This window comes from Crocodylus porosus, unplaced genomic scaffold, assembly GCF_001723895.1.
Source record: "Crocodylus porosus isolate Cpor-Errol unplaced genomic scaffold, CroPor_comp1, whole genome shotgun sequence".
NCBI classification, from domain to species: Eukaryota; Metazoa; Chordata; order Crocodylia; family Crocodylidae; genus Crocodylus; species Crocodylus porosus.
Genome location: NW_017728886.1, coordinates 256,249,115 through 256,260,605, shown reverse-complemented (window position 1 = coordinate 256,260,605; position 11,491 = coordinate 256,249,115). Strand labels below are relative to the sequence as shown.

General features: G+C 46.4%; 1 protein-coding gene across 1 annotated transcript in view; it reads left to right on the top strand.

Annotated features, from left to right (window-relative positions):
- ASAP1 (ArfGAP with SH3 domain, ankyrin repeat and PH domain 1) overlaps nucleotides 1–11,491 on the top strand; it is a 291,905-nt gene that overhangs the window by 147,488 nt on the left and 132,926 nt on the right. The window contains exon 5 of the mRNA XM_019552858.1: nucleotides 11,247–11,392. Within this exon, the coding sequence (XP_019408403.1) occupies nucleotides 11,247–11,392 (146 nt within the window). The remainder of the gene's footprint in view (nucleotides 1–11,246; nucleotides 11,393–11,491) is intronic.

The window sequence follows — 11,491 nt, the reverse complement described above, 5'->3', positions numbered from 1 at the left end:
CCACATCCCTCCAGGCCGAAAATGAGCCATCCACCACCACTCTCTGGGTGCGGCCCCCCAGCATCTAAGGATTTGGTGACCTGGTCGTAGAAGGCCACCAGGTTGGTCTGACAGGACCTGCCTCTAATGAACCCATCTTGGTTGCCCCTAGGCAATCTCCCCTGCTGGCCCCTTGTGGATATGCGCTAGAATAATTTTTTCAAAAAGCTTGCCCAGGATTAAGGTAAGACTAACTGGCCTGTAGTTTCCCGGGTCTTCCTTCTTGCCCTTTTTGAAGATGGGAGCCACATTGGACCTTTTCCAGTCCTCTGGCACCACACCAGAGCACCACGAGTGCTCATAAAGCCATGCCAGGGGTCCTGCAAGGACCTCAGCCAATTTCCTCAGCAGTCTGGGGTGGAGATTGTCTGGACCAGCTGATTTAAATACATCCAGTCCCTCCAGAAGTTCCCTTAACTAGTTCCTCACTAACCCTTGGCCTAGGTGAGCCTCCCCTGGGGCCTGAGGGGGATGTCTTGTCCTGTTTTGCCTCAGTGAGGATGGTGTTTGAAGTCGGTGGAGAAGTTTTTTTGAGTACTTTTTCAGCTACCCTTTGTGGATTGAATTTCAGTGGCATTAAAGCGCATTACAGGCAGTTCTTGACTTAGTTTTTCGAGTTACATTTCACACTTGCAGCATTTATAAATTGACACCGTTTCAACTTTATCACGTCAGTTTTGACTTTAAGACGCTTGATTCGATATGATGCCATGCCAGCGAACAAGTTTGCTGCATTGCTCATCTCCCTGGAGAACGTCTGTCCAAACTTCCTTGGACACTTTCTTTGGACACTTTCTGTAAGAAAGCAGACAAAACTCCAGAAAAACCTGCAGCCAAGTGTCTGGAGAACCAAGAACCCTTCAAAAAGTCCAACCAGGAGCCCTTCAAAAACTCCAGCAAAGTCACCTCGAAGAAGTCCTTCCAAATCAATATGATTTCTATTTACAATATAAATACATTAATGTAGCTAGATTACTCCACTATAATTGATCGAGTACAAAATTCTGGGGTATTTTTGATGAAAATAAGATATCAGGTCTTGGTTCAGGAACCCCTCATTTATAACATTGTTTCATATGAGAAAATTTGTTCCAAGTTACTTTTCAACTTAAGACGCAGTTTTCAGGAACCAATTGTGTCGTAAGTCCGAGGCCTGCCTGTATTGTTAATTGTACAGATTTTGAATAAATGACTATCTTTTAACTTCTAAGAAGTCTTTAGCAAAACTGCAGCCATTTGAAATAAAAAAAAATGACTTGTGTCCATTTGCATCAAACCAAATCTTGCGGTTCTTTGTTCCTTGTAACTTTTCATAAATATTACAGCATGAAAATTTTCAAAAGCGACAGAGATCTGACTTGACCTTTCTTATACAAACTAACTAAACAGGATCTAAAACGGGTGTCCTTCCTGTGCTTAGACTTAAACCTAAAAGAAGCATGAAGTACAACAAATGAATAGTTAAAAAAACGGGGTAGATAACTGGGCATTTTTTCTTTATAAAAAAATATATTTGTAGGCTCTTTGTGTGCAGACCTGAAGGTTTTTGAAGAAAACCATTTTTTTTTTTTGTTTTGGTTATTAGAAAAAATTGTAGGTCCTATGAAGAGAATGACCTCTACAGAATCATATTGGTCTGCATGGTTTCTGAAAGGGAGATTGCTTTTTAAAGATACACGAAGGTAGAAAGTTTTACAGTATGCTTGAGGGGCTGGCAACATACAGCCTGCAGGCCAGATCTGGCCTGTGGGCTGCAAAGCTTTGCCTGTATACCTACATGTGCTGGGGCTGGGCAGTGAGGAGCTGCGCTAGGGCCTGGGAGCTGGAACCAAATTCCAAGTCACGGCTGCTTCTCTCCACCTCCACCTCCCCCTCCCCGCTTCTACTTCCCCTGCCCCAAGGCTGTGGTGTGGGCACATAGTCCAGTTAGAATGTAGATGCGCCAGGGCTGGGTTCAGAAGCTGTGAGCAGGACTGGAAGAGAATTTGCAGCAGCAGCTTGAATGCATTTTCAAGCTCCTCAGTCCCAGCTCAGCTCCCTTCCAGGTGGGAATTGCACATGCAGGTATACTTATAATATGCTCCCTTTTGGTATGCAATAGGATTTTGCAATGAGTTACAGGGACTCGCTGTTCCAGCAGTATTGTGTTTAACAGGTCATGATGTGGTCCAGAGTACTGGATTTCATTGGAAAGATTTACTATCCTAATACACATTTGGTAATATCCTTGTTTTACGTTACTGCTGTTCAGGAAGGCTAATTTCTGTATTTTATCAAGGCCTTTGTCCATAGCATATATATCAATCTGATGGTTTAATCTTCACCAATAGATTTTAGTTTCATCAATGGTCATGTTATTCAACATATTTGTTCAGATATTGGCAATAGCTTGGTAGCGAACTTAAATAAAATAGTCCTTTTAAATATAGCTAGATTTTGATGAGGAAAGAAATGCATTCTTTGGTATGCTAGTGATCTGTCTCCCAGTTTTCTGAGAGTCTGTGAAACAAGTTAGTGCAACAAAATTGAATGTAATACCGTAGGTGTGTATGATTCTGTCTGAAGATATTAAAGGCCAGGTTCATAGAATTATAGAATATTAGGGCTGGAAGGGACCTCAGAAGGTCATCTCGTCCAACCCCCTGCTCAAAGCAGGGCCATTCCCAGCTAGATCATCCCAGCCAAAGCTTTGTCTAGTCGGGTCTTAAGAATCTCCAAGGATGGAAAGTCCACAACCTCTGTAAGTAACCTATTTCAGTACTTTACTACTGTCGTGGTGAGAGAGGTATTACTAATATCTAACCTAAACTTTCATTGCTGCAATTTGAGACCCATTGCTTCTTGTTCTGTCATCTGCCATTACTGAGAACATTTCACCCTGATATTTCCATTCTTGTTACTAGAAGATCTTTTTCTGTTGCTCTGTAAAGATACAGAGCATGCTAAATATCCTTAATAGTAGGTCTGTGCAAAGCAGGAAGTATTTGCTTCAGATTCCACCAGTTCGGAGGGACAGTGATTCAATTCGATGGTTCAAATCACTGTCCCGATTTAATTCAGATCTGGAGATTTGGTGCTGATTCGGAGATTTGGCCATAGACTGTAATGGGGAAATCACTAATATACCTATAACTTTTTGTCATTTTTTTGCAGATTTGGATGAAAACAGCAGGGATGGTAGCCCCTTCTGAGGGCACGATGCCAGCCAAGTTTCAAGGAGATAGATGCAGGGGTTTCTGTGAAAGTACACCTCAAACTGTTGAAAGCAAAATTTGTGTCATTTGTATGTGTTAAGGCAGAGTGGGATGAAAACAGCAGAGATGGTAGCCTCTCTTGTGGGCATGAGGCCTGACAGATTTCAGGCTGAGGGGTGCAGAGGTTTCTGTGAAAGTGCACCTCAAGGTTCTGAAAGTAAATAAAAAAGCAAATAGGTGCGCAGCAGAGCCGACCCAAGCAGGGTGCGGGGCCTGGGGCAAATCAGCACATACAGTGCTCCGCCTCACTCTGATCCCATGTGCCCCAGACCCAAAGAAGCTGCTGCCATTGCCATTGGCAGTGGCGGCAGCAGCAGCGGGGGATAGTGAGCTGCTAGATGTGAAGCCGGTGCTGGTGGCGCGGAGTCGCTGCGGCCGCTCTGCCCAGCTCCAGAGGGCCCCCCCAAAGCGTGGGGCCCAGGGCGGTGGCCCTAACTGCCCACCTTCCAAGGACAGCCCCAGTGTGGAGTGAAGAGGGTGGCACTCGCTCCCTCTGCACATGGAGCTGGTGGAACCCCAGCAGTGGGAGGTTCACTTTGAGGAACACCAGCTGCTCTACCAAACCAGAATTCAGGGAGGTGCGGTGGGGTGTCAAAACATCACCAACAATGCTGAACACCCTCTTGCTTGGAACACTGGCCGGTGGACAGGGCAGGTGTTCCCGGGCAACTGTGGCCGGATCTTGCCACACCTGGCCGTGGGTTGCCCAGTAGGCCAGGGGGTCTCAGAGCAGCAGCTCCACATCCTCAGTGAGATAAGTAGCCAATGAGGCCTCTGTGCTACCTGTCGGACGGTGGGGTCTGGTGCCTCTGGACCCCAATATTTAAGCCATGCCTTTGGCCCACATTTGGCAGTGGCTGTGGTGGAGGAGATTAGCTCATGATTGGAGTGCTGGCACAGGAAAGTGGATCCCCCTCTTCCACGTCCCCCCACCTCTGCCCTTCTGCCTCCCTGACTGTTCACCAGTGTCTCCATCCAGTGATCGAGGGTTTTGCTGCTGCAGACACTCCCTTTCACCCCCAGGTTGCGCATGCCCACCAGCATGTGGACCATATTGGACTGCAACGGATCCAGTTGTTTTTTGATGCCCTCCTTCATCTGCTTTACCAGTACCTGCAACTCTGGTGAGAGCAGCTTGCCCCAGCTAGGAACATCAGTCCCCTGGAACTTCCCCATTTCATTCTCAATAACCTTTTACTACAGGGATCACTTGGCTAAGGAGGGCATCACCAGAGCTGAGGCTCCCAGTGGCCTCCAGGAATAGCTTGAGGATCAACAAGATCTGGGAGATGGTACCCCACTCAGCTCTGTTAAGGGGGTCACTGATCCCAGTCTCCTCAACCAAGATCATCTCATAGATGGCCTTCTGTTGCTCGACCCAACCTTTCCAGCATCATGTGGAGTTCCACCAAGTCTGCACATCCAGCATGATTTTGTGCTGTGGGATGCTCAGCTCTGCCTGTTTGTCCTTCAGCATTCTGCCCCCCTTGATGCTCTGGTGGAAGTAGCCTGCCACCTTCCTGCATTTTGAAATGAGTAGTGGTAGTGATGGCGCCATCACCAGGAACCTTGTCCCCTCCAAGGTGTCCCTGACTACAAGGTGGAAATTGTGTGCCACACAGGGGGTGCCAACAAAGTTGGCATCACGCACCACCTTGACCATATTGGCTCTGTTGTCAGTGACTATGGACCAGTGGGTGAGCTTGCCCTGCCCAGCAAGCCACCCCTGCACCATGAGGTTCATGGCCACTGTTATCTCCCTTGCTGCGTGGGGACCCATCCATCACCTCTGGTTGAAGGAGAGCCCACCAATGCCCTGACTGATCGTACCAGTGCCCTGTGAGGGAGAGGTAGGCATGGTCTCCACCCCAGCTGCTCCAGATGTCCGAGGTGAAGTGCGGACCTGACTTCTGTGGCTCCTTCCTCCAGTACTCTCTGTGTGCTTTATACAGGGAGGGCACCGCCATCCTGCTAAAGGTGGTGCATGCGGGCACTCGTGGCCCCCTCCTATCGAGTGCCATGAGCCTCCTGAACCCTGGATATTCAACAAAGGAGAAGAGCTGGCTATCAATATCAAGCGTTTTCCCAATGCTCTGGGTGACCTTGCTCGCATTGGGAATGCATGCCCCTTTGTCTCTGCCTTTCCCCCACTGGTTCAGGGTGGCTTGCCTCTGCTTCTTGGGGATGGGGGCTTTGGAACAAGAGGACAACTTCTTTTGGGGCATGCTCCCACTGGTACCAGGCTGAGGAGGAACAAAGGCAAAAGAGTGCTGCTTCCTGAGATGCAGCAGCATTGTTGTGGTGATCAGGTGTTTCATGTTCTTGCTCCAGCTGTTCTGCCTTCAGCAGTGCTGGCAGGTAGCATACCTGGGATCATCTGCCACCTCAGAATGATCCTATACTACACTACCCACCTGCTTCTGGGTTGAGGGCAGGGATCCCCCCCTCACCAGGCAGAGGCACCAACAGGAGGAGCAGAGTCACTTGCCCCCACAGCCTCCTCCGAAGCACCTTCCAGAGAAGGAGACTTGCCTCTAGGGGAACTTTGAGGGGTGTGAAGCACAAACTCAGATTCCCCCTCCTTCCCCAGAATTTTCTTAGCTATGGCCATCAGCTGCTCTGTTTCCAGATCCAGCTTCTCTGGCACTGAAAGGCTCACGTTTGCAACTGAAATTGGGGTGAAGAATGTCATGCTGCTACTGGTTGGTGGTGGTGGTGCAGGTGCAGGCACTGCCACCATCTCCTTGCTCCCACTAGTAACAGAAGACTCATTGCTGCCAGGAGAGAGGGTGTGTCTATGTTTGGAGTGGGGGGAACTTGCAGCTCTCCCTCTGTCCCGTCTCCCTGCCCTGCCAGAAGATCTGGCACCTGCCTTTCCGGCACGCTTCATAATGTTTGGTGTGCTGCAAAATGTGTGTCATATATGTTGAGCTTTCCTGCACAGTGATGAGACAGAGTCAGGGAAAACAGATTTCTTTTTGTGGGGGGAAAGAATCAAGACAGACTAACAAAAACAAATAAAAGGATTTTGGGGGAAGAATAAGTTGAAATAAATGGTTAGAAAAACAATAGGTATTGTAAGCAAGGGTAAGTAGGAAAGGATTGGATACGGCTTACGAGAAGAGGGACTAGCTAGCAAGAGACTAAGCTTTTCAGATGCTGCTGCTCCAAGAGACACAGCTCACAAAAGGCACAGATCACATTGGGCACAGCTTTTTAGATGTTGTTTCTATGTCCCTCCCCCAGAGTATTGTGATTGGAAGGGAACTCAGAAAGATCAGTCACTGGCCAGCTACAGATGTCAATAACAAAACAGTCTTTCCCCCACGCAGCCCTTTCCAGATATGGAAGATCACCCCATACCCCTACCTTGTCTCAGTTTCTGTTTGTTGCAAGCCTTCCAAATCTCTCCTAGTCGATTCGGAGGCTTCCAGTTTGATTTAGACCTTTTAATGGGTCTCCTGATTCAGTTCAGGGACCAAATCTCCTCCGACTCGAACTGGCTACTGAAACTTAGCACAGCTGTACTTTATAAACATATTGTAGTGCAGGGGCAGCTAATTATTTGAGCCCGCAGGCCACATAGGCAGTTCTGGGAAACTGTCACGGGCCAGTCAGCATCCCAGCTTTCCCTCCCCACCACAAAAGCCTGGAGCCTGCGCATCCTGCAGCTCCTCCCTGCTGCCACCACCAGCACCTAGCAGTAGCTGAGTGCTAAGCTCTGCCCCTAGCCCTAGCCTCGTCCCGTTCTGTGCCTACTCTGGACTCGCCCTGGCCACAGCAGACCAGCTCAAACCTGCATGCACAGGTCCAATCCTGGCCCTCCCCTCGCCTGCTCTGGATCAGCCCGCCCACTCTGAGCAGCAGCAGCAGTGGTGCAGCCAGGCAGAAGCTGTTGCTGGGCGTGTGGGAAAAGTGGCTGCCTGCCCCTCATTGCTGCTGAACCCTTCTTGCTGCAGTTACCTAGTGCCTATGCCCAGGCTGTCCTGTGGCTCCTGTCCACTGCCACCACTCTCCCACTGGTGGCCCGGAGGTGGTGGTGCTAGCAGCAGAGAGGAGCCACAGGGCAGCCCAAGCATGGGCTACAGGCAGCTGCAGCAAGAATTGCCCCGCAACAGAGAGGAGGCAGCTGATTTTCCGCTGCAGCAGCTTCTGCCACTGCAGCTGCTGCCGCTCATCAGCGGGCAGTCTGGAATGGGTGCAGGGTGGGCCAGGGTTGGGGCTGTGTGCGCGGATCCTAGCTGGTCCAGAGCCAGTCTGCTTTGGTTGGGGCAGGTCCAGAGCGGGCGCAGGGTAGGCTGCAGCTGTGTGTGTGGGTCCCCACCAGTACCATGGGGCTGGGGCCAGCAGCAGCAGCCGCTGGTGGTGGAAGCTGGAAGGAGCCACTGCCACCTGGGCTGCCTAGAAACACAGTACAGCCACGGAACCGCCTCAGACCCATTGGGGGCTCAGGGCGGTGGGCATGCTGCCATGGGCCTGACTATGTTGCCCACCCCTGCCCTAGTGGGATGTTATATGTATAGTGTACTTACCTCTCATAATAGTAGCTTGCTTTGTTTTGCAGCAAAACATTTTCTCATGCAGGTGTGTGTGTTCCTGTATCGGGTGTTAGAAAGCTCTGTGGAGTCATTCTGGAACAATGAGCGTCTTTCCTTCCCACCCCCTGGCTTTCTGACTGAGCAGGGAAAAATATTCCTTTTTGACTCTCAGAGGCATAGTCTGACCCAGTGCTCTATGCCAGGGATATTAGATTTGCCCTGGGCCCTGGGCTGTGGGGCTTGCGGGCAGTCGAAGTCCAGGGACAGGAATCTGGCAGCATTTTGGATCTGGGGGCATGACAAGGGGTCAGAAGCAGCTGGGACAGGGCACCAAGCTCACTGTCCAGATCCAGCCCAGGGCCCGTGCAATAGGTCACATCCCCTCGACTTCCAGTAGCCTGGTGGACTAGGTAGAGAGCCTCTTGTGGGCTGATTTTTGACATCCCTACTCTATGCCAGTTATTCTGTCTTATCATAATGAGAGTTATCATCCCATTTTATCTAGAAAATTGGGCAAAGAATTAGAAATATTCTGTAGAGAGCATTTCTGCAGAAGCAGGGAACGAGACTGCAGGATTTGCTGGCATTTTTGATTTCTAACTTTTATGCTTCCCTTATTCATTTTCTTCAAAACCCCGCAGACCACATTTGTGCTTCATTTACCCAGGTTAAAGCAGGCCAGAGCTGCTCCCCAGCTGAATGAAGTCTCATGTGCATATTTACAGAACAGCTTTTATATCAAAACAAAATATTCATTTTATTATCGAGTGGTGGCTTGTTTTGTGTCAGGATATGTGAATAAAAGCATATGCCTTTGGAACAATTCTGGTCTTATTAAAAACATATTTTACCACTCGCTGATCCATAACCTCATATGACTGAAAATCTGGGTTCCTGAAAAGTTTGTGTTTGTGTGTGCAGTGGGTATTACCATAGGGCATTAATTTTAAATGAGAAGTGTAAAAATTGTGTTTTCAAAATGCATTTGGATAGCATGAACAGTTATGATCTGAGTCTAGAAAAGAGTCCACCCTCTACTTCCCCCTTAGGATTTCAGTGGAGCTTTGGACTTGGGATTTTTAAAGGTTTGGAAGAGTAATTCTCTTGCAGCTTTCTGCCAGGTTCTCTTTTTTTGGTGTTGAAGCTGATTCATGGATCATGGGATATTGTGCACATGCTGTGGTGAAATTCATTGCTTGGAGTTGAGTACAGAAGCCAACAAAAAAATATTGTCTTTCAGCATCCAAAGACTTTCAGCTTTTTCTCTTAAATCAAAATGCTTTTTTACTTTCTGTATTCCGGTGCTGTCAGACAAAATTACAGCTTGAGGAGGAGAATGCTACTTGTACTACTGCCTGGAGAAAACATAGCTCCTGTCATTTATAGCCCTTTTTCTTTTGCTAGGTGGAACTAATTCTGTTTGTGGGGGGAGAGATTTTCATACTGCCTTGTTTAGGATTTATTAAAGTTATACAGAAAAAGAGTACAAACAACATTCGTGTCACTCCCTTGAAGCTACTGACTATGGAAGCTGGTATATGCTTTAGCCGTGCTAGCCTGAGGAGCCTTCTAAAGTTGACCATGACTGATTAAGTGATATATGAACTATTATCACAATAGCCAATGTGGGCATATTAACATAATTGGAAGGGAATAGGAGATGCACAGGCTCAGTCTTTGCATTTTTTTAAAACCATAATAAATTGGCTTTCCATGGTTCAGAAACCTGTCTTGTTAGGAAATGTTGGAAGGAGTCTCCACCTAAAACGGGTTAGTTTTTGACCTCCTGTCTTGTGAATCTATGTTATGAGCATCTTCTGTTGCTTATGACTAGCCAGGTCTTCATTCGGTATTGTGATATTGCCTTCCTTTTAAAAAAATGTGGTCGTCTTAATAAACACTGAGGAAACTCATCCTGACTATATCCATACTCGTGAGCTACTATCCAGCATCAAACCTTTTGTTTTTAAATTCATGGAGAAGCTAGACAGATGCTAACTGTTAGCTTGCCACCACCCCCCTACACAGCACCCAGGCCACCCGGTGCTGCCTTCGCCGCATGCCATGGGCTTTACTGTGAGCTGCCAACTCCTGTCCCCAGCAGCAGTGGGCAGGATCACACTTGGTGGCACTGGTGAGCAGTGCATGCTGTAGGAGTTGAGAGAGGGGGCAGTGTCGATGTTGGAGGGTGGAATCGGGGTGGAAAGAGAAGATTTGCTAGACTGAGCTGTGTTTTGCTATTTTCCTTCCTCCCTTCCATGCTATCCTGGGCCAAATCCAGCCCATGGGCCATAAGTTGCCAACCTCTGCACTAGAGCATTTCTTTGTGAAGTCTTACTGTATGCCACAGATCGTGTATCTGTCTCTGCCCTTTCAGCCAGCTGTTTTGCACACATCTGTTTCTGTGTAAACCTTCTCATTGTTATTACTTGTGGGCGTTTGGAAGCAGGGCTGGTGCGGAAATGTTAGTTTGCTAGGGCTGACATTAGAAGGCCAACATCCTGAGGAGGATGACATTGGCAGTGTTTCTATTCTGTAGTACTAAAACAGGGGATGAAAAAGGGACTTACTAGAACATGAAGGGGTAAATAGTACCTTACCAGAAAAATATATAGATACACTTTTCTTTAATTCAGAAACTCTTTCCTCTTAAAGAAAGCTAAGAAAACTGAAAAACCCTTGTCTGTAGGTTAGTTTCATAGTTTGGTTCTGATGTTAGAACATGTCACAGCAAACTTTCCTAACACCTTGATATCCCTGATGTGCAGTTTGTGTTTAAAATTATAAAATATAATACATCTCATCAGTGAGAACTAATATATATTACTTTAATGTTGTGGCAACTTTAGCTCTACAGAGAAAGTAAGTTTTTTGTTTTCAGGATTTTGAAGGGTTTTTTTTTTTTCTTCTTGTTTATTCTAGAGACTGAAACTTTTCCCCTAATATATTTAGTACCATTGACTTTACTATATGCATGCTAAGACTTCCCTAGGTAGTAACAATAGATATCGTCTGTGTAATTATTTAACTCCGCTCCTTCCTTTCCATTATAAAAAGGTGTGTAATAACATAATTTGCAAAATGAACAAATGTCAAATGTAACCAAATTTTTCTTGTTGGTACTTTTCATGGTTTTCTTACCTTAACTTTTTTTAATTCATTCATATGTGACCCTAGTTTCAGAGGATTTCAGAAAAAAATAACTTCTGGCTATTTTTAATGGCCCTTTTTAATTGTGATTTTTTTTTTTTTATTGAAAGTTCATTAAATTTTTTGGCTTTCCTTGATTTATGATCACCTGATTTATGAGTTCATTAGATCAATTCTGTTGCTGTATTATAATAAAAACATTTAAAATTGATCCTAAAAGGGAAAAAAAAAATGTTAATTTTGATCTTTTTTTTTTTTCTTTCAGATCATGTTCAAAATGAAGAGAACTATGCACAAGTACTAGATAAATTTGGAAGTAATTTTTTAAGTCGGGATAACCCAGATCTTGGCACTGCTTTTGTAAAATTTTCAACGCTTACTAAGGAATTATCAACGCTGCTGAAAAACCTGGTAAGGAATTTCAAGCATATTATTTGTATTCAAAAAAAATTTCAAAGCAAATTCAGGTTCATATTTTCAGTAAGTTTGAGCTGTATACGTATTCATCAG